This window comes from Aotus nancymaae, unplaced genomic scaffold, assembly GCF_030222135.1.
Source record: "Aotus nancymaae isolate 86718 unplaced genomic scaffold, 86718_ANA_hifiasm-v0.15.2.pri h1tg000049l, whole genome shotgun sequence".
In the NCBI taxonomy this organism is placed as follows: domain Eukaryota; kingdom Metazoa; phylum Chordata; class Mammalia; order Primates; family Aotidae; genus Aotus; species Aotus nancymaae.
Genome location: NW_026988463.1, coordinates 2,708,762 through 2,734,217, shown reverse-complemented (window position 1 = coordinate 2,734,217; position 25,456 = coordinate 2,708,762). Strand labels below are relative to the sequence as shown.

At 53.8% G+C, this 25,456-nt stretch overlaps 1 protein-coding gene and 1 long non-coding RNA gene across 2 annotated transcripts; one reads left to right on the top strand and one right to left on the bottom strand.

Moving 5' to 3' along the window:
• Nucleotides 1–16,877: 16,877 nt before the first annotated feature.
• On the bottom strand, nt 16,878–22,523 carry PRSS22 (serine protease 22). Its single transcript, XM_012441701.2, has 6 exons — nt 22,373–22,523; nt 20,949–20,975; nt 20,252–20,423; nt 19,755–20,032; nt 17,971–18,128; nt 16,878–17,472 (listed from the first exon to the last, which is right to left on the bottom strand). The coding sequence occupies exons 1-6, from the start codon at nt 22,455–22,457 to the stop codon at nt 17,236–17,238; spliced, it is 957 nt and encodes a 318-aa protein (XP_012297124.1). The 5' UTR covers nt 22,458–22,523; the 3' UTR covers nt 16,878–17,235.
• LOC105709704 (uncharacterized) lies at nt 22,102–24,797 on the top strand. The gene is made up of 3 exons (XR_001105569.1): nt 22,102–22,222; nt 23,648–23,708; nt 24,708–24,797. It is a non-coding gene; the product is annotated as an uncharacterized LOC105709704 (long non-coding RNA).
• The last annotated feature ends 659 nt before the right edge of the window (nt 24,798–25,456 follow it).

Sequence of the window (25,456 nt, the reverse complement as noted above, 5' to 3'; positions counted from 1 at the left end):
GGGACTGAGTGGCCAGCAGAGGCCCGCTGGATGGCCTGGGGTGAGACAGTGGGGAGTGGTGGCCTTGAAGCCTGACTCCTCAAAGATTGTGGGACTGACACAGGGTCCCACAGCATCCCTGAGGGGGTCGTGCTGCTCTCTTTCTCAGAGGAGAAAACCTCATGCATCAGCGCTCTTCGCATATTTGTTAGAAATGTCAAGGACATTAGTTTTTACCTTCTGAGAAAAGGAGAAACCAGGTGCAGAAGCGGGGCGTGAGAGTGGACATGGAACGTGACCGCTGAAGCCCAGCATCACATAGAGACAGTTGAGCCCCGGATGTCTGTGAGTGTCCCTGACAGCCATCGGGCCTTGCCACAGAGCTTGGAGAAGCGGAGTTTCCTCCAAACTCCCCCAGGAAGGAGGCGTCTCGGCCATTTTGGACGTCTCCTTCCCTAGCTGGCTAAACAGCGGGGCTTTCCCAGCGCTGGCGCTGCCGCACAGCCGGGGCGCCCTCCAGCAGCCCTTATGCGGGCGTCACAGAGGGTTTAGAGCATCTTGCCTTAGGGTCACTTTGTTCACGATGTCACCTCGGTTCCATGCTTCATAACCCGATAGTCATTAGTAAAATTAAAGGTTATATTGAGTATGTATCTTTAGGATTATAGGTAACTATGAGAGTATATATGATTACATAAAGGAATAACCATGTGCCTACATTTTTAATTTTTTTCTAAATAAATATTCATATGGGAACAGGCTGAAGCTTCAGAGTCTTGCCCTGGCACTTACGGGGCTCCCCCCATGTATCCCCCTTTCTTGTTGAATCGCCATGGCCACCATTTTTTGTTGTTGGCTTCTAGTGTCCCATGGGATTCCTCGTACACATCGGCAGACTGGAAATAAACAACACAGGCAAATGAGAGTTAACACTGCTAGGCCGGGCGTGGTGGCTGACGCCTGTAATCCAAGCACTTTGGAGGCCAAGGTGGGTGGATCACCTGAGGTCGGGAGTTCAAGACCAGCCTGACCAACATGGTGAAACACTGACTTTTTAAAAAAAAAAAAAGAAGAAGAAGAAAAGAAAACCGTTAACACTGCTAGAAACACTACTGAACCTCCAAAGGACTTCGTCCATTCCGTGGGGTTGAGTCTGGATAAATTATTGGTGATTATGTCAAATACTCCTGATCCGTGTGCAGTACTTAAATGAGCCTGGGAGGCTTCAAAGATTTGCTGTTTTAATTTAGAAATATTGAGAGTCAAGTTTACATCCCATGATTTTAAATGTCTTCTGACTGATTCCCAGTGATGTTGAGTTTCATTATAAACATAGGGTGTGACGCAGTAGTCAGGCGTATTCCAATCTCAGTGTAACCGCATGTGATGCTCAAGGTTCATTACTCTGTCTCCCAACCAGATCATGCTCTGGCGGAGACCATTAATTTGATTAGCCAATTTTTGATCAGTTTGGGCTTGAGAGTTCCACAGTCTAGCGGAATTCTTTTTGCCAATTTTCAACATAGTGAGAAGTTTGAATAGAATTGTGGATTTCAACACCAGCAGCAGTGGCTGAAGCAGTGACAGCAATCAATCCCATAATTACAGTAATTAAAGTGAATACAGATCTTTTAGTTCTCTTAAGTATCCCCTGTAAAACTCCATTGACTATATGAATAGAAGAGGAAGCTTCCCACGGATGTGGTAATGCAGCTGGGATCCACAGCCACCTCTTGCTCTCCCAAGGAGAATGCTGTTTTTTTTTTTGGAGACGGAGTTTCGCTCTTGTTACCCGGGCTGGAGTGCAATGGCACGATCTCGGCTCACCGCAACCTCCGCCTCCTGGGTTCAGGCAATTCTCCTGCCTCAGCCTCCTGAGTAGCTGGGATTACAGGCACGCGCCACCATGCCCAGCTAGTTTTTTGTATTAGTAGAGACAGGGTTTCACCATGTTGACCAGGATGGTCTCGATCTCTTGACCTCGTAATCCACCCGCCTCAGCCTCCCAAAGTGCTGGGATTACAGGCTTTAGCCACCGCGCCCGGCCTGAGAATGCTGTTTTGAGCACCAAAGGTACTGTCAATACAAGTAAACAGTTTACATTGGTCACAATCAATACTTTGAGTCCTGGGAGTGATAATTATTTTTTCAACCAGTAACATATAAGGTGGTTTCACACAAGTCCTTATGGGCACCACTTTCTCAGGAGCGAGAAAGTGCTTCTGTGGAGAATTTTTTTTTTTTTTTTTTTTTTTTTTTTTTTTGAGACAGAGTCTCACTTTGTTGCCAGGCACCAGGCTGCAGTGCAGTGGCACAATCTCGGCTCACTGCAACCTCCGCCTCCTGGGTTCAAGCAATTCTCCTGCCTCAGCCTCCCAAGTAGCTGGCACTACAGGCGCACACCACCACACCCAGCTAATTTTTGTATTTTTAGTAGAGACGGGGTTTCACCATGTTGGCCAGGATGGTCTCGATCTCTTGACCTCGTGATCTGCCCACCTCGGCCTCCCAAAGTGCTGGGATTACAGGCTTGAGCCACCGCGCCCGGCCAATCTGTGGAGAATTTTTTGATAGGTTGTATTTCAAAATCTAATTCCAGATATAGCCACAGCCAATTTCCACGGTTCCGGATGTTCTGGAGTAACAATAGGGTGAATCGCTTTTGGTCTGGGAGAAACAATTCCCTTTTCCATCCATCTGAGCGGGTAAGGAGAAACCCATTTTCTTTGTCTGTAAGACGACCATTCTCCTTCCACATAATTTAACAAATATTTATGACAATGGGTATTTTGGTTAAGACAATTTACCCAATGATACCCTTTTGGGGCCCAATCAATAATAATCTCTGTATTAGAGTTGTGTAATCAAACAGGTTTTAGAGCATTACAATTTTCCCATAATATACTGTCAAACCTAAAAGGTACTTCAGCCTCCTTACGTGGCAGCCTAGTTTGTGGAGAATTTGGCTCATGGGTAAGTACTTGGAAAGAGTAACTACTAAACACATTATGTACGTGACAAGAGACATTGAATTAGAGGTGGGAAAGGAACATAAGCCCAATAAGTATAATTCTGCACGGACTCAGCACCGGGTATACTCATATCCATACACACAAATACACACCCACCCACACACGCACGCACAAATACATGCCCACACAGAGACACATACACACACACACACACACAAATACACACCCACCCACACACGCACGCACAAATACATGCCCACACAGAGACACATACACACACACACATACACACAAATACCCACCCACACAGAGACATACACACATACATACAAATACACACCCACCCACGCACGCACACACAAATACCCACCCACAGAGACACATACACACATACACACAAATACACACACCCACACACGCACACACAAATACCCACCCACAGACACACACACATACACACACATACATATACACACAAATACATACCCACCCACACACGCACACACAAATACCCACCCACACAGACACATACACATACACACACACCCCCACACACGCACAAATACCCACCCACACAGAGACACATACACACATATACACAAATACACACCCACCCACACATGCACACAAATACCCACCCACACAGACACATACACACACACACTTACACACCCACCCACACACGCACACATACCCACCCCCCCCACACACACACACGCACACAAATACCCACCCACACAGACACATACACACATACACACACATACATATACACACAAATACCCACACACACAAATACCCACACACACAGACACATACACACACACAAATACACACCCAACCACACACGCACACACAAATACCCACCCACACAGACACATACACACAAATACACACCCACCCACACACGTACACACAAATACCCACCCACACAGACACATACACACATACACACACATACACAAATACACACCCACCCCCACACGCACACACAAATACCCACCCACACAGAGACACATATACACATACACACACATACATATACACACAAATACACACCCACACACACACAAATACCCACCCACACAGAGACACATACACACACACAAATACCCACCCACACACACACACACAAATACCCACAAAGACACAGCCCCACACAGACACACACACATACACACCTACCTCACAGACTCACATACACAAATACACACCCCCACACACATACATACATACACAGACACCTACACATACACATAAAAACACACATGCATACACACACAAACCCACAGAAATACCCACGCACAGACACATTCATACACAGACACACACACCCTGGACAGGGTCCTCCTGGATGGGAGTGGGCCCTGGGACAGGACTGATGGCACAGCAGCCCTGGTCATGGTCATCTGGGGAAGAGACTGGAGGGGTGGGCTGGACGCGGTGGCTCACGCTTGTCATCCCAGCTCTTTGGGAGGCTGGGATGGGCAGATCACTTGAGGTCACGAGTTCAAGACCAGCTTGGGCAACATGGTGAAACCTCGTCTCTACTAAAAATACAGAAATTAGCCAGGTGTGGTGGTGTGCACGTGTACTCCCAGCTAGGCTGAGGTGGGAAGATTGCTTAAGCCCCGGAGGTCGAGACTGCAGAGAGCTGAGATTGAGCCACTGCACTCCAGCCTGGGCAACAGAGCGAGACTCTGTCACAAAAGAAAAAAGGAGAGAGAGACTGGAGGGGCTAACATGTAAGGAGGGAGGCTTGGTGCTTCTGAGATACACTTGCTGCTTCAGGCCTGTGTGAGGGAGGACTGCCAAGTCTAACTTGTTAAGCAGAAATGCAGAAGTGACGATTTTGTTTTAATCCATCACCTTCCCTCCTCACTAGATTTCTGGAAGGGGTTATGATGAGTGAAGAGCTGGAGAATCCATTAGCAAGCTGATGCATGAAAGTGATTAGCAAAAGAAAGTTGTGAGACAAGACAGAGAAGCTGAGAGGCCAGAGACCTCCACCCAGGACGCGAATCTCCTGGCTGATCCATTGACCCCTCCGGATGCCATCCTTCCTGGGATGAAGGCAAAGCGTTGGAAGGAGGCAAGGCCGTCGCGGCGGGACCCTGTGAAGGCAGGCCCACAGCAAAAGGAGAGATGATTCTAGACCATCCGGTCTTCTAGGGCAGCAGAAAAACCTAAATTTCCTAAGAGGCCACCCAGCTGAGGGTGCTCCCTGCAGGGGCTGAGGCATCGGGGTGATGACTCCACTGCCCGCCCACCTGCGACCTCGAAGCCCCTCTCCTCCCTGGGGTGCTCCTGACAGCCACCTCCAGGGCGGGGGAGTGGCGTCGGGGCAAAGGTTCGCCCGACTGTGCCCCACCCAAGCAGATGGTCCTCCTCCCAGACATGGTGGTGCCAAGCTGGAGTCAAAGCCCAACCACCTTGTCTCACAGAGGCGGTGACTTTCTTAAACTGACACGGGATGCGAATGTCCAAATGGATGCCTCCCTGCAAGTGTGGAACTGGCTCTGCCAGGCACTGCTTTGCCTATGCGTCTCAGACATAGGCAGAGGGCGCTATCCACCACATTGGCGAGGGCTTCAAAATCCCTGTTCTTGCCCGGGACAGCCCCCAGGGCCCCCAGTGGCTGCAGTCAGCAGCGGGCACGGTGGGGGGCAGGGGTATCGACGCTCCGTGGGCGGAGCTGGGAGAACAAGGTCTATTATTGGCCAGTTGGTGGCCATGGCAACCACACAAGGATGCCTGAGACCGAAAATCCCGTGGGCTTCAAGGAGCTTGGGCTCTTGCACTGGCTGAGTCACGGTGACTATATAACTTTTCCTCCCACTTTTGGGACACTTTTGAGAGGGCCAGGGATCCTATTTAACTACACAGGACAGGCATCGCCCAAGACCGTCCTGAGCAAGCCTGGACACTGTGAACCTAACGATGAAGACGTCCCGCAGACACTGTCCGGGGCAGGGACCATGCTCTCCCAATCTACCACAGCCAGACGCTTTTGTAAAGAACAATAAAAATGAATTACTAGAAAAGCAAAGATATAAAATACACAGCTACAGTTTTTATTATTAGATGTCATCAATCCTACCAGAAGGGGGATCCCAGAATCCATGGCTCCTGGTTCACAGGGCCCCAAGCAAGTGTATGCTCAACAGCTCCAGCAGTAGCATTGGGTGGGACCCAGAGGCACCTGAGGGGGAGCCGGAGGCACCTGGGCGGGCCCCGGACGTGCCTGAGTGAGATTCAGCCAGGGTTCTCTGAATCCAGCTTGTATAGCTTAGCACCTGGGTGTAGACCCCAGGCTGAAACGGCCGGGCACAGCCGAATCCCCAGCTCACGATGCCGGCCTGGATCCACGTATCATTGATGGCACAGACCAGCGGCCCCCCGGAATCACCCTGGAGGAGAGAGAGGGAGGGGCCCATGAAGTTCACATTGAGGGAGACACCTGGGCCCCAAGTGCCGTCAAGAACCTGCTGCTGAGGCCAAGGGGCTAGGCAAGGACTCTGGTCCCTCTGAAGACCCTGGGGTGTGGGACATGGGGACAGAGCCCAGGACAGGGTGAACCTAAAGAGCCCACACATCTGGATGGGGTGGCCAGGAGCTGCAGTCACCTGGCAGGAGTCTTTCTTGCCCTGGACAGAGCCAGCACAGAGCATGTCGTCCTGGATGAGGCGCTGGCCAGCCAGGCTGGGCTCTCCTAGGTGGTACAACAGCTCGCACATGTTCGAGTCCAGGAGGGGCACAGCCACCTCCTGAAGGACACTCGACAGGGCTAGACATGATGATGGGGCCAGCCTGAGCCCACCTCGAGACGCGTCCCCATCAGGTGAGCCTCCTCCCTCTCACCTGTGATGATGGCAGCCTGCACCTCCCACCTCTTCTCTGCCCGCCCACCCTACCCTTCCCAACTCCCAGACCAGGAGGCAGTGGGGTCAGGAAGTGGGGCTCCAGCCCAGATCCTCTCCCGTGACCCTGGCTAATCTCATGACCTCTTAGCCTCAGCTTATTCATCCCAGCACAGGCACAATCCTCGACACTGGCTCAAGATCCCCAAAATCCATATGGTGGTCACCTTAGCCAAGGGGAGTCCCACAGTCTCCCAGTGTTCTCCCAGTGCTCCCAGCTTCAGGGTGGGGTGGGAGGGGAGAGAAGACAAACACGGGACCAAAGGCCTTGGAGACCATGCTCAGGCTGGCTCCACGTGGTCCCTGGGCTGGTCCTCTCAGGTCAGGAGTGGGGGCTGGTGAGTGCATCTCCCCCTTACCTTTCTCCAGGGTGGACCCCCAGCCCGTTACCCAGCACAGGGTCCCAATGGCGAGGTGGGTCCGGGGTCCTGGGAGGCAGATGGGGCTGAACAGGGAGGCCTGCACGGGGGAGTCCAGCTCCATCAGGGCAATGTCCCCACTGCTGGCGGTCCCATGGTACGAGGGGTGGATCAGGAGCCTCTTCACGGCCACCAAGGTCGAGTGGGGCTCCGAAAGGGAGAGTGACAGCCCTCCGACTTTAACACGGTAGAGCTTGGGATCCACAGACCTGGACGGGGAACGGAGACACAGCCCACTGCAGGCAGCCACCGAGGAGAGGTGTGATGAGCGCCCGGCTGCCCCTACCCAGCCCCACTCACCTCAGGAAGCAGTGGGCAGCTGTGAGCACCCAGCATGGATGGATGAGGGAGCCCCCACACACGTGCCCCACTGAGGTCAACCACAGGCCAACCTGCCATGGCCAGCGTCCTTCCTTGGCGTCTTGGCCTCCCACAATCCTCCCGGCCTCCTTGGGGTGGCCGCATTCTGCAGAGGGATGGGCGGCTGGGGGACCTCAGCTTTGTTCCCTCTCAGAAAGCCCCTCACTCCCAGCCTCACTCTTCACCCTAACACCTCCTGACATCCCTCTGCCCTTGATGAGGCTCCCAGGGCAAAGGACCTCTGCATGTCCCCTGGGGCCAGTCCTCCCTGGCCAGGAGTAGGGGCTCGGTGAGTGCAGGGATGGGATGACCACGGCTGGTCCTTACCCGAAGGCAGCACATCCCCATGGGCCCCTGGAAAGCAAGAGAGCAAAGGGGAGCACACAGGCTGGCAGGGGTTGGGAGGAAGAAGACAGCGGTGCACCCCTCACCTGGCAGCAGGCACAGCAGCAGAAGCAGGATGGGGCCTGCCCAAAGCCCCATGGCTCCTCTTCCCTACAGACACTGCAATGGGGTCAGAGTCCTTGGATAGCACCAGAGGGGCAAACGGGGGTGGGCATGGCGGGTCATTAACCAGTCACAATCACACTGGAGCGAGCCCTCTGTGCCTGGCAGAACCCGCCCTCCTCAGATGCCTCTTGGGCTCCTGTCCCACATGTTCCAGGGAGGTGGTTTAGAGGAGGCCAGAATGCCAGCATCCACCTCAGGCCAGTCCCACCAAGGAGCCAGAGGTCAGGGGACTGGTCAGTCCACCCTACTGGGCTGTGATGTGGAAGCCCCACCCATCCTGCAGGTAGGCAGGAGACCCCCACTATTTCACCCACTGCAGGCTCTGCTCAAGGCACAGCGGGGACCGACCCTCTTCACCCCCGTCCCCCACCAGGAAATGTGATGTCTCCACACAGGCCAGCCGGGGGTGAGCTGCTCGAGGCCACCTCTTGCCTCCCTTCCCACCAGCGCCCTCCCGGGGCGCACCCTATCTAAGGGACTGGAGCCCAGGGAATCCCTGTTCGTTGCTATGGAAACAAACACATCCAGGGCACAGCCCCCAGACAGGAAGGGTCAACTCAGGAGACACAGTGTTTTCCAGGTGCTACTGCCTCCTGCTGCTGCCTCTGCCCAAAACCTTTGGCCCCCATCCCAGGGCCAGAAGAAGAGGTGGAACCGGTCCCCGAGGGAGCTGAGGACCCCGCCATGCGCTTGGTGTTGTCCGGCCTGAAGTCAGCCTGACTCGAGAAGCCCACGATTGCTGGGGAAGCTCCCCACTGTCCTCTCCTGTCAGCTCCACACCCAACCATCCACAGGCAGCTGGGTCGTGAACCTCATCTCGGGGCCTCGGCGAGTCTCTGCCAACAGGGGGCGCTGCAGGAGGCTTCGCGGTCGCAGGGACACCTTCCTGTCCGTTTCCGGCGGTTTTCCAGCAAATTTCCTGCGCCCTTCCGGAAGTTGAGGGTGGTTCGCGGAAGTTCCGGTAGACTCCAAGAGGGTTTCCGACGGACTTCCCGTGCGATTAGGTGGGGTTCCAGTCAGTGAGTCCTGGAGCATCATCCCAGCCTGGCCTCAGGCTCTGGAAGGTATGAAAATGAGTGGTCCCTCTCAGGAACCAACTAGGAGACACTCCCACTGGCCCAAGATGGGACAGTTGGAGCATCAGTATGGGCAATAACTTGGAGTGATTTAAATACATGAAATAGGCCGGGCGCGGTGGCTCACTCCTATAATCCCAGCACTTTGGGAGGCCGAAGCGGGTGGATCACGAGGTCAAGAGATCGAGACCATCCTGGTCAACAAGATGAAACCCTGTCTCTACTAAAAATACAAAAATTAGCTGGGCATGGTGGTGCGCGCCTGTAGTCCCAGCTACTCGGGAGGCTGAGGCAGGAGAATTGCTTGAACCCAGGAGGCGGAGGTTGCGGTGAGCCGAGATCGCTTCACTGCACTCCAGCCTGGGTCACAAGAGCGAAACTCCGTCTCAAAAAAAAAAAAAAAAACCATGAAATAAGACTGGGTGCGGTGACTCATGCCTGTGACCCCAGCACTGTGGGAGGCCGAGGCGGGTGAATCACCAGAGGTCAAGAGTAGGAGACCAGCCTGGCCAACATGGCGAAACCCCGTCTCTACTAAAAACACAAAAATTAGCCAGGCCTGGTGGTGGCGCCTGTAATCCCAGCTACTCAGGAGGCTGAGGCAGGAGAATTTCTTGAACCCAGAGGCAGAGGCTGCAGTGAGCCAAGATCACACCACTGCACTCCAGCCTGAGCAAGAGAAGGAGATTCCGTCTCAAAGTAAAATAAAATACGATAAATAAAAATTCATGAGTTCATAGTATTACAAAAAATACCACCTTTATCATTTTTGGAGTATGCTGAGGAAATAGTTCATTATTTTGAGGATAATTAAATAGATGCCAAAAACATAAAAATAGGATCAAAGGGGCAACAAAGATAAATAAATACATGATGAAAAGTTTCTCTTTTTGGAGGAATTTATGCTAATAAATGGAACAGGAATATCACCATATTGTAATCTAATGGACTAATTGGTCTAGGCAATAATCCTCAACAGCTGCTTCCATCACCAGGAGGCAGTCAACCGGTGTGTACCCCCGATAGAATTTTCTGGAAAAATTAGAGGCCTGCAAGGGGGAGTCCAGCTGTGTCAGGGCAATGTCCCCGCCGGTAGTAGTCCCAGGGTATGAAGGGTGGACCAGGAGCTTCCTCACAACCACCAAGGCAGGGGTGTCAGCCCTCCGACTTTAACGCAGTAGAGCCTGGGATTTACAGACTTCGGAGGGCAACGGAGACTGCTGCAGTTTGCAGTCTTTCTGCAGTCAGCCACCCAGGGGACAGGCAAGGAGCACCTGAATTTGCCCAGGACCCCAGATCTGGGGTGTGGGACATAGGAACAGAGCCCAGAACAGGTGAGCCTGAAGAGTCCACAAATCTGGACTCGGTGTCCAGAAGGAAATACAGAAACAGAGGACTATATTAGAGACACCATGGCAGCACAGCCAGCAAATCCAGATGGTGAGATTAAAGGACAGATGACCAGGTATTGGACAAAAAATGATAAAGAAAAAAAGAGGTGGAGGGGAAACCTCTTGAATAAATTAAATTTAAGACGTATGGCAATCAACTGCAATGAATAAGCTTTATTTTGTAAGGGAAAATTGTGAAAGACTTGGGGTTATCTCTCATATTCTTCCAGGTTTTCTGATTCTTTGGGGATCCCTCCCTTTGAGCTGTTTAAGACTGTAAATTGTAGATAACTGATAGGAATGCAAATCGTTACTGTCTAGAGAAGTGCAGATGCTTTTTGCCTGTATGAATTTCCCTCCCCTGTAGTGGAAGAAGCTGGTTTTACATCTATTTAAGCAAATTAATTTCAACCAGGTTGAAATTGATTTGCTTAAGTATTCCTGGTGTGTGAAATATGTTTCTATTCTGAATTCTCCTTTGAACCAATCGTAACATTTCACGGGTTTTGTCATTAATTGAGTTAATGACCGTGGCTTATGTCTGGGACCGTGGCTTATGTCTGTAATCCCAGCACTTTGGGAGGCTGAGGAGGTGGGAGGATAGCCTGAGGCCATGAGTTCAAGGCCACCCTGCTCAACATAGCAGACCCTGTCTCTCTAAAAGTGAAAAATTGGCATGTATTAATTTTATATTTGTATGAGTCTTGATTTTATCTTTTTAGCACATCATCCTTTAGCACTTTATATTCTGATTCAAACACACACATTGGAAAACAAAAAATGACCTGAGAATAGGAAATATGAACATTAATTATATTTGATGTTGTCAATGAATTGTTATTTTTGTTTAGTGTGATAATGATATTATAGGTCTTTTTCATGCCCCTGTCTTTTAGAGATATACAGAAAAAAAATTTAATTGGTCTCAAAAATCCAGAGTGAAAATAGCCCGTCTCTGTGTCACCCAGTTCTGGTGAAATGTAAATTAATGCACATGAAACTGGCAAGTGTTCATTTTGTACTGGAAGTGAAGTAACGTCGACTTCATGGTAATGCCAGCTTCCTCTAGGTTTGCAAGCAGGGGTGTGTGTCACTGGACAGGAATGTTTATTAATTGGAACCTTGTGAGCAGTCTCTTTTACTTCTGCTAGCATTAGGCTAGTGAGCATCATTGTTGTGGGGAGCTGTGATGGAATCTTTTGTTGATAGGTGGTTTAAGCCTAAAATGACCTTCTCAAGACCGCTTGATATGCAAATCTGAGAAATAGCATGAGTAAGTTTGCATAGGGCTAAGGAGCATGTCTAAAAGGAACTGTCAGGAAGCCTTTATGGGGTCCTCAGTGAAATAGCCACAACTTCCTGGTACGCAGATTAAACCAAGTATCTTTTGGCTACACGCCATGATACACAAGCTAGGCAACAAACAATACCAGCACAGATACACCTCTGCAGCATTTCCTATAGCCCATGTCATTGCGGAACAGGAATTTGGAGGATGTAACTCATATGTGGGAAATTTAAAGCAACTGAAAGGATTGAATGCAAAATTCACCAACAGGAGAAAAACAGGAAACGGGAGTAAAACCGAATAGTAAATAAAACATTAAGTAGCTGAGTGAGCTACAGTTAGGAAACCAGCCACAAAAGCAGAGTTTAGTGAGCTTTGATGTTATTAGAGTTTCTCTGATTAATTGGAACAGTCCCAACTGGGTCCATTAGCAAAAAGTAACCCCAAAGACTGCAGAGGCAATTCTCCCTTGAGTGGTGCAGTAGCAGTGAAAGGGAGGCCTGGCGTGACCAGGTCCGTTTTGCTCCTGTAAACCAAAAATAAAATTCCGAGACCCTCCAACCATCTGAATGGTTTGGGCCAAGGGCATTCTAAAGTTAACCTGAAAAACGAGTTCAGGCCATGATGGAAAGACGGGTTGGACATGCCTCATTATACTCTCCTTCCTTTTGGAATTCAGAAAAGCGGACTAGCATTAAGATCAATACAAACTGTAAGTCTGATAAGACACATGTACAGCCTATTCTCTCTGAAACCCGCTACCTGGAGGCTTCATCCACACGATAAAACCTTGGTCTCCACACCCCTTATCGTAACCCAGGCATTCCACAGAGTTTCGCTCTGTCACCCAGGCTGGAGTGCAGTGGCACGCCCTTGGCTCACTGCAACCTCCACCTCCCAGGTTCAAGCTATTCTCCTGCCTCAGCCTCCCAAGTAGCTGGGACCACAGGTGTGTGCCACCACGCCCAGCTAAGTTTCATATTTTTAGTAGAAACGGGGTTTCACCATGTTGCCCAAGCTAGTCTTGACCTCCTGATCTCAGGTGATTCACCCGCCTTGGCCTCCCAAAGTGCTGGGATTACAGACGTGAGCCACCTCGCCCAGCCCCAGACATTTCTTTCTATTGATAATAACTCTTTCAACCAATTGCCAATCTGAAAATGTTTAAATCTACTTATGACCTGGAAGCCCCCCACTTCAAGTGGCCCTACCCTTCCAGATTGAACCAATGCCAATCTTACATGTATTGATTGATGTATTATGTGTCTCTAAAGTGTATAAAGCAAGCTGTACCCCAATCACCTAGGGCACATGGCGTCGGGACCTCCCGAGGCTGTGTCACAGGTAAACCCTTAACCTTGGCACAGTAAACTTTCTAAATTGATTGAGACCTGTCTCAGATACTTCTGGGTTCAGGCTCCTAACTACCCTCCCACCCGGTGACACCTTTTTAGGTGAACTGCTTTTGCTTATCTCTGTGTGTAGGCTGAACTAACTATGGGAGGAATTTAGTTTACAGTTTAACTTTAAAGCAAGCATGATAATAATCCCTTCTCAAAACTTACCCCTGAGGAAATAAGGAGTGTACACACAAGTAACAATGTTATGCTTAAGATTTATAGGAGTGGCCGGGTGTGCTGGCTCATGCCTGAAATCCCAGCACTTTGGGAGGCCAAGACGGGGAGTTCGAGACCAGCCTGCCCAACATGGTGACACCCCTTCTCTACTACAAATACAAAAAATTGGCCAGGTGCAGTGGCGGGTACCTGTAATCCCATCTAGGTGGGAGGCTGAGGCAGGAGAATCGCTTGAACCCAGGAGGCAAAGGTTGCAGTGAGCTGAGATCACGCCACTGCACTCCAGCCTGGGCAACAAGAGCGAAACTCTGTCTCAAAAAAAAAGAATGATTTATAGGAGTCTTGTGCCGGGCGCGGTGGCTCACGCCTGTAATCCTAGCACTTTGGGAGGCCGAGGTGGGTGGATCACCTGAGGTCAGGAGTTCAAGACCAGCCTGGTCATCATGGAGAAACCCCATCTTTAAAAAAAAACAAAACAAAACAAAACAAAAAAGGACTCTCGTGACCTGACCAAGGACAAACAAGTTTCACAATGCCCTCCTTTTACTGCTGCCCAGATATCTGTGATTATGGGTCACCTCTTGATTTCAACTCTCCTCCTTCCCCTAACATTAAAAGGAGCCTGAAATTCTATTAACTTAAGGTTCTTACCATCTTCTTAGTTTGCTGACTTTCTGTTTTTTTTTTGTTTTTTTTTTTTTTTTTGTGAGATGGAGTCTCACTCTGTTGCCCAGGCTGGAATCCAGTGGTGCGATCTCGCCTAACTGCAACCTCCACTTCCCAGGTTCAAGTGATTCTTCTGCCTCAGCCTCCTGAGTAACTAGGATTACAGGCATGCGCCACCATGTCTAGCTAATTTTTGTATTTTTAGTGGAGACAGAGTTTCACCATATTGACCAGGATGATCTCGATCTCTTGACCTCGTGATCTGCCTGCTTGACCTCCCAAAGGGCCAGGATTACATGTGTGAGCCACCGCGCCTGGCGTGGTTTACTGACTTTCTGAAATTAACTTGCCTTCCTTACCCCAACACCTTGTTTCTCCACTTTTTGGCTATCTTGCAGCAAATGGTACAAGCTTTGGACTCACACACACAGGCTCAGCCCAGGTATCTGTTCATGTGCAGCTTGTGGCTGAGGCCAGAAGCCCTTTAGACATGGCCACACAGGCACTGTGCTCTGTGAAATGATGACTGGGCCTATGAGTGTGACTTTGAAGACCTTCAACCTCAGATCCCATTTGTAAGTCATCAGGGCAGGGGGCCAGTTGAGCGAAGGCTTTCCCGCGGAACGAGGGGGCATCTGTGGGACTATGGAGACCAGTGTCTGTCGGCACCAGCACTCGATGTTGACCAAAGCAACAGAACTGAAAGAATGATGGAATTTTCCAGTTCTCATAGGACTGGACTCTTTGACCCATATAAACCTCTGAAATTCTTGGATGTTCCATGGAGGTAGTGGGATGGTCTCAAGAGAGAAGGGATCTCTGTTAATAAGAGAATGCGGTGCTTGTGTTATTAGAAAAAAGAAGGCCTGTAATCCCAGCACTTTGGGAGGCCAAGGTAAGCGGATCATGAAATCAGGAGATTGAGACCATCTAGGCCAACATGGTGAAACCCCATCTCTACTAAAATACAAAAAAAAAAAAAAATAGCGAGGTACGGTGGTGGGCACCTGTAGTCTCTGTCTGACCTGCCCGGACCCTCATAACTTGGACCCCAAGGCGCGACCAAATTAGACCAGATGAAGGAGGAGTTCAGGCTTTATTGGAGAGTCTCCGGGCGGACTGGACTCGTAACGGGGGAAGAGTCAGCAGTCTCGCGCCGGCTTTCTTTGTTCTGTGGCTTTTATAGAGGTAGAGTGACTGGGGGAGTGGGAAAGCTGGCGTGTCGGGTGGCGATTGGGTAGGTGGGATGTCGCGCGGGAAGTTTGCTGGGCAGGAGTTAGTTGGGCGGGAAGCTGCTGGAGAGCTGACGGGCCAGGCCTGTTGCTGGGCAGAAAAGGAAGAGGGGCCTTTTAAGTGGAGAAGCCGAGTACTTTCTACGTGGCTGGGACCTGGGTGGGGTGAGAGGGGGGCCCAAGGGTCTCCTGCCAGACAGTCTCAGCTACTCAGGAGGCTGAAGCAGAGGAATCACATGAACCCGGGAGGGAGAGGTTGCAGTGAGTGGAGAGTGTGCCACTGCACTCCAGCCTGGGTGACAGAGCTAGACCCTGTCTCAAAAAAAAAAAAAAAATACAAACATTAGCCAGGCATGATGGTGGGCACCTGTAATCCCAGCTACTTGGGAGGCTGAGGCAGGAGAATTGCTTGAACCTGGGAGGCAGAGGGTGCAGTGAGCCGAGATCACATCACTGCACTCCAGCCTGGGCAACAGAGTAAGACTCTGTTTCAATTAAAAAAAAAAAAAAAAAAAAAAGGAAAAAAGAGATATTCACATTGTCCACCAAACTGATGAAATAAATGATACTTATTACCACTAACTCATGAAACATTTACTAACAGCTACTATTTTGCCAGGCTGCAGTGAGCCATGATCACACCACTGCACTCCAGTCTGGGCCACAGAGCAAGACTGTCTCTAACAACAATAAAATGTTGGGGAAACCTGAAACTAACTGGGGGACCCTTTGAGGGTCTGAAATTCTTGTGGATAGCTGGGAGCTCAAGGTCTTCATAATTTGGGTAATTTATCTGGGATTCAATTGTGCTGATAAAATCTAACATCCTGTATCATGAAAACAAAGTTTTCTGTAAAAAATTTAAAACAAAATAAGTTTTCTGCGAGTCTAAAACCATTACAAAATAGAAGGTTTGGAGCAGATGTATCAGTTAGGAATGTATTTAGCTGCAAGTAAAAGAAAATCCAGGCAACTATGGCTTAAAGCAAACAAGCCTCGAGTGGGGCAAGGTGGCTCACACCTGTAATCCCGGCCCTTTGGGAGGCCGAGGTGGGTGGATCACCTGAGGTCAGGAGTTCTAAACCAGCCTGGCCAAGATGGTGAAACCCCATCTCTACTAAAAATACAACAAAAAATTTTCTTTGTTGGGCTTGGTGGCACATGCCTGTAATCCTAGCTACTCAGGAAACTGAGGGAGGACAATTGCAGAGGTTGCAGGGAGCCGAGATCTCGCCATTGCACTCCAACCTGGGCAACAAGAGCAAGACTCCATCTCAAAAAACAAAAAGGCCTGGCATGGCGGCTCTTGCCTGTAATCTCAGCACTTTGGGAGGTCGAGGCAGGTGGATCACCTGAGGTCAGGAGTTCGAGACCAGCCTAACCAATATGCCGAAACCCCATCTCTAATAAAAATACAAAAGCCCCCACCTTAACCCCCTCTGGATCGTTGCTTTCCAGTGACCCAGGCATGGGAAAAAAACAGACACTGGAGAATAAATAATTTATTGAAATTGGAGGAATAAATAAGGTATGTAGGAAGGGTTACAAATAGCTATAAAAATCATTAACATCTATATACACAAGGGCGCTGGGGCCCGGAGGCGGGGCCTGAAGTCGTGGAGGCGGGGCCTGAGGCCACAGGGCGGAACCTGAGGCCATCGGGCGGGGCGGGGCGGGGTGGGGCGGGGCCTTTTTTCGGTAGCAGCCGTCGGCCCGGAATGCAGATGTCCCCAGAGGTAGATGGGTCTATTTACAGCGGGGGAAACTGCCCGAGGCCGCCGCAAATCCAGTTCCAGATCTGGATCTGGCCGTCTTCCAGATCCGAGCCCCGAGTCCCGCTGCGCCCTAGGAGCGCGGGGCGGACCCGGAGTCTGGGCTCAGTGCCCTGAGGGCCCCACTCCCCTGCGCGCGCCCGCGGAGCTGCACCCCTTGCACGATCCTCTCCACCCAGGAGCGGTGCGCTGAGAGGCTGATGTAGACGCCGGGCCTGTTGCGCTCGGCACAGCCCTCACCCCAGCTGATGATGCCGGCCAGCAGCCAAGCGCCGTCCACCTGGCACATGAGGGGGCCCCCGGAGTCGCCCTGCGGAGAGGATGCGGGGTTAGGAACACCCGTGGCACAGGGGGTGGCAGAACCCGGGGCCCGTGCCCTGTCAGGGGGCAGATGAGCCCCTTCCCGGGAGCATATTTCTCCTTCCTGGAGGGGGCAGGACCCAAGCTCCACCCAGGTGAGAAATCCCTGGCGGCAGAGTAGGAGCTGCAACCAGGCCTCAGGACCTCCGGGCCCGGGTGCTGCTGCTGCACTATCTGACCATCTCGCTCTGGGCACTGAGGCGTGGGCAGCCCCCTGAAGGGAATGCAAGCTCCTGGAGGGCGAGGCGGTGCAGCTGGGATGCCCAGTTTAATGTCTGAACGAATAAGTGAGTGGCCGAGCCAGGCTGAGGCTGGGTCTGTGGGGACTGGAGACTGTCGGGCACAGCTGGTTCTGGGGGAGGCTAGGGAGAGGTAGGTGGTGGGGCGCAGTGGGGACACGGCTGACGCTGGCTCCTTCTTGAGGCCCTCCTGGCTGGGGGGTGCTTACCAGACAAGCATCCCGCTCCCCCTCCAAGTAGCCAGCACACAACATGTCCTCAGTGATGGCTCCCTGCCCTGCTCCCCTCCAGTACAGGCGGCTGCAGACTTCCGAGTCAATGATGGGAACCTTCAGCTTCTGCAGGGTCTGAGGGTGGGGCAACGGCACTGGGAGGAAACCGAACAGAGTCAGGCTTGGGGGCCTCCCCTACTTGTTGCCTCCTCAAAGGACTATCCCCCCACCCCCGATTCCCCTCAGCAGCGTTTCTCAAAGGCTAACAGAGTAGCTCTCTAGCTCTCCCGAGATGCTTTCAGAAAATCGAAATTCCCGATCTCCACCTCTGGCCCTGCTGAATCAGAACACGAGTGTGAAACATAGGACTCTGCCTCTTTAATAAATTTTCTGATACCCACAGATGGTTAGAGCCTTTCCTGTCTCAGACACTGCATTACTTCATCCAGCACCAGGACTGTTACAGAAAAAGTGTTCGATAAATGTCCAGTCGATGTCGAAAATTACCAGGACCTGAGGGATCCCCACACCTTTCCTACAGCCTGTGGTCTGCAGATTGTGGACTGAAAGTCCGCAATTCTAGCTCTTGAAGAAGCCCCTACAGAGATTACGGGGAGGCTGCAACCTTAGAGTCAGTGGGATCCCCACACACCTGAACTGGTGTCATTTCTCTTGATTATTCTGGAATCTGGTTAAATTGTCATCTTCTTACACTGTGTTCTTAGTCTCTGGCTCTCTCTCAGGTCTTCATTGTGTCTATCCGCATTTCTGCCTGTATGTTTCTTTTCCAGTCTCTATCATCCATCTGCCTGTCAATCTGTCATCTAGCTTTCTCTTGCTGCTTCCCTGCTTCTTGCTTTATTTAATTTAGTTTGAGTTTCAAGATGATGTCTTCCAGGCCTCTAGAGGTGGTTTGAAAATTATATTTTACAATTAAGGAGGCTACATTTTCGCCTGAGAATTTTGACCGCAATTGTGGCGTGCTGCCACCAGGGGGTGCCTGTTCCCACTCTGGAATCAGGCCTCTTTTTACAGTCACCCTGTATTCAGCTTAGTCCCACATATTCCTCCTTTCAGCCATTCCTGTATCAATGAATAGCTTCACAGAGCTGGCTGTTGCCTCAAAACATAGCCAAAGACACTTTTGAAGTAGAAATGAGGCCGGGCACAGTGGCTCACACCTATAATCCCGGCACTTTGGGAGGCTGAGGCTGGTGGATTGCTTGAGCCCAGGAGCTTGAGACCAGGCTGGCCAACATGGCAACATCCTGTCTCTACAAAAAATACAAAAATTAGCTGGATGTGGTGGCACACACCTGTAGGCCAAGCTACCTGGGAGACTGAGGTGGGAAGATTATTGAGCCTGGGAGGCAGAGGCTGCAGTGAGTTACGATTATACCACTGCACTCCAGCCTGGGTGATGGAGTGAGACCCTGCCTCAGAAAAAAAAAAAAGAAAAGAAAAAAGAAGCTGGCCGGGCGTGGTGGCTCACACCTGTAATCCAAGCGCTTTGGAGGCCAAGGCGGGTGGATCACCTGAGGTCGGGAGTTCAAGACCAGCCTGACCAACATAGTGGGAAAAAAAAAAAAAAGAAATGGCCTGAAATGGTCCACCGAGGTTTCTTCTGGATCACAGCCCATCTTTTCTTCCGTCTCTGTCATGCTGTGCCTCTGGCCTCCACCCTTTCGCTGCTTATGGTGTCTGTGTCCCTGGGTGTCTGCCATCCTCTGATCCTCTGTCCCCATCCACCCCCAACCACCTCGGAGAGGAAGAAGCCTCACCTCCATCTTGGATGCTCCCCCAACCCGAGATCCAGCAGTGGGTGTTTGGAGGGAGGTGGATAGAGGCGTCAGGCAGGCAGATGGGCAGGACCCGTTCCGAAAACTGTATGGAGTGCTCGAGACGCACCAGGGCGATGTCCGCACGGGCACCCTCCTTCCAGGAGTACACAGGGTGGGGCTGCACCCAGGCAACGCCCACCTTCTGGGACCGAGAGCCAGGGTTCCCCAGCTGCCAGGCCCCCAGCAGCACAGAGAACAGGGACGGCTTGTTCAGGTTGCTGGAAGGAACGGGAAGGGGAGGATCAGCCGGGGGGGCTGGGAGGAGGTTCCTGGGGGAACGGCAGGAGGATGAAGGCCCCTGAAGGCAGGAGAGGCTTCTGGGTAGAATCGAGGTCTCTACTGAAGGGCACCAAGATTGAACAGAGGCCCAGAAGCAGAGCCTGTGAAGGGAGCCCCCGGCCCTGGAGGATCAAGTGCCCCCGGGGAGCCGTACATACTCTTTGAAGCAGTGGGCAGCGGTGATCACCCAGCGGCTGGTGAGCAGGGAGCCGGCGCAGTGATGGGTTCCGTTCTTCTGGATGCTCACGACCCAGGGCCACTCGCTGTCGACGCTGTCCTGGCCGCCCACAACCCGGTTCAGCTGCTGGGGCTTCCCACAGGCTGGGGGAACTGGAGGGGAGGGTCAAGTTTTGTCATCTCCAACTTCCTACGACCCACCCTCAGAATCCCAACCCAAGCCTGCACCCCAAGCTCTGCCCACAGCCCAAGCTCCGTTCAGGCCCCCAAACTCCACCCACACCCTAAGCTCCACCTGCACTCCAAACTCCACCCCCCAAGCTCCGCCCACTTCCCCGTTGCCTTCCCTCCCTCCAGCCTGGCCCTCGCTGGTCCTCCCTTGGCCCTGGCCCTCCCACGCCCTCCCTGTCAGCTGCACCTGGTCTCCCCCTCCCCCTTTCCTTACCCGGCCCACTCCGCTCCGATCACCTTCCTGGGTCTCTCTCTCGTCCAGCCCTAGCACCTCTCAAGCCTTTCTTCTCCTATCGGTGTCTCCTTCCTGCCTCCCTTTCCCTCCGGCTCCTTGCCCCCTCACCCCAGCCCCTTTCTGACCGGTTCCCAGGCGAGGGATGCACACACCCTGCCTGTGGTTGGGCCTCCTCCCCGCTCCCTCCCGTCAGAGCTGCCCCCTCCACTCACCAGGTATCCTGGCCGCATTGAGGGTGGCTGAGGGCAAGAGAAGGAATTGGTCAGGCCAGTGAGGGGCGCCAGGACCCAGTGGTGAGGGGCCCTCAATGCTCAGTAAGGAAGGGTCCCCAACACCCAGTAAGAAGGAATCCCAGTGCCCAGTGAGGAGGAGGTCCCAGCGCCCAGTGAAGAGGGTCCCAGCGCCCAGGAGGAGGGTCCCAGCGCCCAGGAGGAGGATCCCAGCGCCCAGTGAAGAGGGTCCCAGCGCCCAGTGAAGAAGGTCCCAGCGCCCAGTGAAGAGGGTCCCAGCGCCCAGTGAAGAGGGTCCCAGCGCCCAGGAGGAGGGTCCCAGCGCCCAGTGAAGAAGGTCCCAGCGCCCAGTGAAGAGGGTCCCAGCGCCCAGTGAAGAGGGTCCCAGCGCCCAGGAGGAGGGTCCCAGCGCCCAGTGAAGAAGGTCCCAGCGCCCAGGGAAGAAGGTCCCAGCGCCCAGTGAAGAGGGTCCCAGCGTCCAGGAGGAGGGTCCCAGCGCCCAGGAGGAGGGTCCCAGCGCCCAGTGAAGAAGGTCCCAGCGCCCAGTGAAGAGGGTCCCAGCGCCCAGGAGGAGGGTCCCAGCGCCCAGTGAAGAAGGTCCCAGCGCCCAGTGAAGAGGGTCCCAGCGCCCAGGAGGAGGGTCCCAGAGCCCAGGAGGAGGGTCCCAGAGCCCAGGAGGAGGGTCCCAGCGCCCAGTGAAGAGGGTCCCAGCGCCCAGTGAAGAGGGTCCCAGCGCCCAGGAGGAGGGTCCCAAAGCCCAGGAGGAGGATCCCAGCGCCCAGTGAAGAGGGTCCCAGCGCCCAGGAGGAGGGTCCCAGCGCCCAGTGAAGGCGGGTCCCCCAGCACCCAGTAAGGAGAGTCCCCCAGCGCCCAGTGAGGAGGGGTCCCCCTGAGTACCTGGTGGTGAGGAACCCCCATCCCTCCAGTGCCCAGGGAGCTCCTCAATTCTCTCACCCCCAGGGCCCCTCCCGGCGGGGCATTTCCTGGGGCCTGGCCAGGCCCTGGCGGCCCAGCTGTGGCCCTGCCCTCCCGCAGCTTCCCGTCCAGCCTGTCTGCCGGCGACCAGGACCAGATCCTCCGAGGGAGGCGCAGACCTGAGCCCCTCCGGCCTGGACGCTGCTGCCGCTGGTGCCCTCCCCGTGACCTCCTGCCCCAGGAACAAAACAAAACGGCGCAGCCCCAGAGGCAAGGGAGGAGGAGAAGATGGGAGAACACGGAGGTGAAGGCGACCACGACGACAGGAGCTGGGGGCCGAGGTGCGCCGTAGGAGAAACCGAGGCAGCGGGCAGTTAAGGAGCCAGAGATCAACGGAGAGCGGAAGCAGAGAGATGAGAGAGGCCAGGCGGGGAGGGAGCGGGGAGGAGGGAGCAGGTGGGGGGAGGAGGGAGGCGCAGCCTCCGACGTACCTGTGGACGCCAGCAGCAGCAGCAGGGAGGTGAAGGTGCCGAGACAGCCCCCACCCAGGGCTGGGGGGGCTCCAGAAACCACCATGGCTAGTGGGGCGGGGGCGCAGGCAGCAGGCTCGAGGGACCCAGGGCGATGCGGGTCAGGGTGTGTAGGCTCCCTGCAGGTCGCCCCAGGTTTTATCCTGGGAGGCGGAATGCCGTCAGACCAGTCCCCAGGTGGCTCCCTCGGCCACCCCGGCTGTGGGTCATGGGCAGGGGGCGGGGCTTCGGGGAGGAAGCCAGCCGCTACAGGGTCTGGGGGGGCTCTAGCTGAGACCCCAGGCTCCAGCTGTGGGTGCAGCGTGTGGCCTCCGGAGGGCAGGGGAGGGAGCCTGGACCCAGTGGTCCTAACATTGACTGTCCAGGGGCAGAGAAAGGTCCCAGGGCATTGAAAGGAAGGGGTTCGAGGCTGGGGATGGCTTGGGTCTGGAGTGGCTGAAGTCTGGGGAACTGGGTGTTGGGGGAGTCCTAGGGCCTTAGGGATTAAGGGGGTGCCGGAGGCTCAGTAAACGGCTCCCACCAGCAGGGGGCCGGGCCCCTGTGACTCAGCCCAGAGACCTGGCCCAACCCAGGGCTAGGAAATCCCGTTAACCCACTTCCCAAAAGCTGTGAATCAGGTGAGTGGCGACCCAGGTGCCCTCCTGGTGGCTGCCCTCCCGTCATTCCTGCGGGTGGGGCTTGGCCCTGCCATTCAGATACCTGACGACTCACCTCTCACCTGAACTCCCAGAAAGGGGAGGAGCCCATGGGCACCAGGGCTGGGTCAACCGGGGGGTTGGGAGAGGAGGGGCCCCGGGAAGGGCTGGGACTCCTGGGAGCCAAAGAGCAGCTGGGCTGAGTTGGGCTGCGCCGATTCGGGTCCTGGGCTGGGAGTGGATTCTTGGGGCTTCCACCTAGCTGTGGCAATGGCAACCTGGGGCTGGATCCTGTGAGACCTTCCCTGACTCAGTGCCCCGCAGTGCCCCACACTTGGGACACTTCCACACAGCAAAGCAGGCTTCCTCGTCCACACAGAGGCAGGAGCCTGCACCCCTTCGCTCGTTTCATCAACAAGCCTCCAGCAGGGCCCTTGCTACGGCAGGGGGTGGATGAAAAGCAACCATAGCAGTGAATGTGTATGTAATAAATATATTTATACAGATACAAATATAGGATTTATATAACAGAGCAAACATTTAGGAGTGCCATGCATCGCCTCACCTAATCCTCAAATTCCTTATTATTCCCACTTTGCAGGTGAGGAAACTGAGGCAGCCCAGGGTGGTTAGGTGACTCACCTGAGATGCCGCACTGCTGGGTGAGTGGTGGAGCCGGACCTGCACCCTGACTCCGGGGATGGCTGCTGGGACTGCACCCGGGGGGGCTTCGGGAGCCTGGAGGAGGAGGTGCCTCACCCCGCCCAGGGTGTGCCTGACCTTGCTCCCAGCCGAGTCACGGTGGCGGGGCTTGGGGCCTGGCAGACCACCACAGCTGCGTCAGGGGCTCCACGCTCTGAGCAGGATGCGATTTGCCCTGAGGGAGGACTCTTTGCTGCCCACCTCCTCGGTCTGTTAAGGGTAAGGGTGGCAGCGGGACAATTATTGCGTTCTCATGGCAGAGAGGCCATGTCCTGCCCCACCCACAGACAACTCAAAAAGCAGGGCCTTCGGGAGCCCCAGAGGATGTTATTCTCTGTCCCACAACTCAGAGGGGGTTTCGGGGAACCGCAGGAAAAGACAGCGCAGAGTGGCCGAGGCGAGGGGACGTGTCTCTGAGCAGCAGCGGCCCGGAGCAGAAATGTCAGCTGGGCACCCCCACCCTACTCACTGTCCCCAGCTCAGCTCTGCACCCAGGGTGGCCAGGGCCCTCCTGCTCCCCACCCCACTGCCTTCTGAAGTAAGGTGGGTGGCCTCCCCAGTTCACTCTGCAAATATGTATTGAGCACCTGCTGTATGCCAGGCCCTGCTGGGCACCAGGACATAAGTGATGAATAAGACACAGGTCCTGTGCTCGGGAAGCACATGTCCTCCTGGGGGTGGGAGGCAGGTGACGCATGACAGTGAGGTGTCCAGGAGGTGGGCGGAAGCTTGGACCCTGGAGGGCCACTGTGAAGCTGGGTGCTGGGGGAACAGTGTGGGTGGTGGGGGGCTCCCTGTGGACTCCCAGGACCGTGGTCAGTGCCTGCTGCACCCTGGGGCTCAGCGGGTGTTTGCTGAATGAATAAATGAATGTGGAAGAGGTGAGTCTGCAAGTGGCTGGGGATCGAACGCTCTGGCCTCCCTCTCTGCCTCCCACTCAGGTTTCCTCTCCATTCTAGCTTTTCTACCTTTCTGAAGACCCGACTCACTGCCCTGGAGACCCAAGAGTAGCCATGGGCCCTGCCCGAGATGCCACTGTCCCCGAGACGGGGTGGCCAGGAAGACCGCCCTGAGGAGAAGGGCCCAGGAGAAGCAGGGGGAAGCCCTGAGGACCTGGGTGAAGATTTCCTGGCACAAGTCCTGGGGAAAGGCCCCAGAGACCAGTTCACCAATAACCAGGGTGTAGAGGGTGGAGTCTCTGAAACGCCACAGGGCAGAGACCCTGGCATGATTCAACGTTCACTCAACAAAATATTTACTGAGCGCCTGCCAATGCTAGACCCACACACTGGCCAGCATCCCTGCCCGTGCAAGAGTCAGATGAGCTGCATGCCCCTGCCACCCACTCCCCGCTCCCTGCCAGCCTGGCCTCAGGGCCTCTGATCCATGTGCACTGGGGCGGTGATGACTGACAGGGCCACTGGGGCATTTCTGGGCTAACAGCAGCTGCCACTGGTGAAAGAAGTGACTCACCGATGGTGGCATCTCAGATGTGGGCCCAGGAGTCCAGGGAGCTACGCTTTTTTTTTTTTTTTGAGACAGAGTTTTGCTCCTGTCGCCTTGTTGCCCAGGCTGGAATGCAATGGCACAATCGTGGCTCACTGCAACTTCCGCCTCCCGAGTTCAATCAGTTCTCCTGCCTCAACCTCCCAAGTCGCTAGGATTACAGGCACCCACCACCACACTTGGCTGATGTTTGTATTTTTAG

Bases quoted from the DNA above. Each gene is read 5' to 3' on its own strand.
- PRSS22 (XM_012441701.2), bottom strand. From the start codon at position 22,457: ATGGTGGTTTCTGGAGCCCCCCCAGCCCTGGGTGGGGGCTGTCTCGGC. The intron at 18,129-19,754 runs GTGAGGCTTCTT...GTTTCCTCCCAG, and splicing joins GGGGAGCATCCAAGATGGAG to TGCCGTTGCCCCACCCTCAG. The intron at 17,473-17,970 runs GTAAGCACCCCC...TCCTCTCCGCAG, and splicing joins GGGAGCGGGATGCTTGTCTG to GGCGACTCCGGGGGCCCCCT.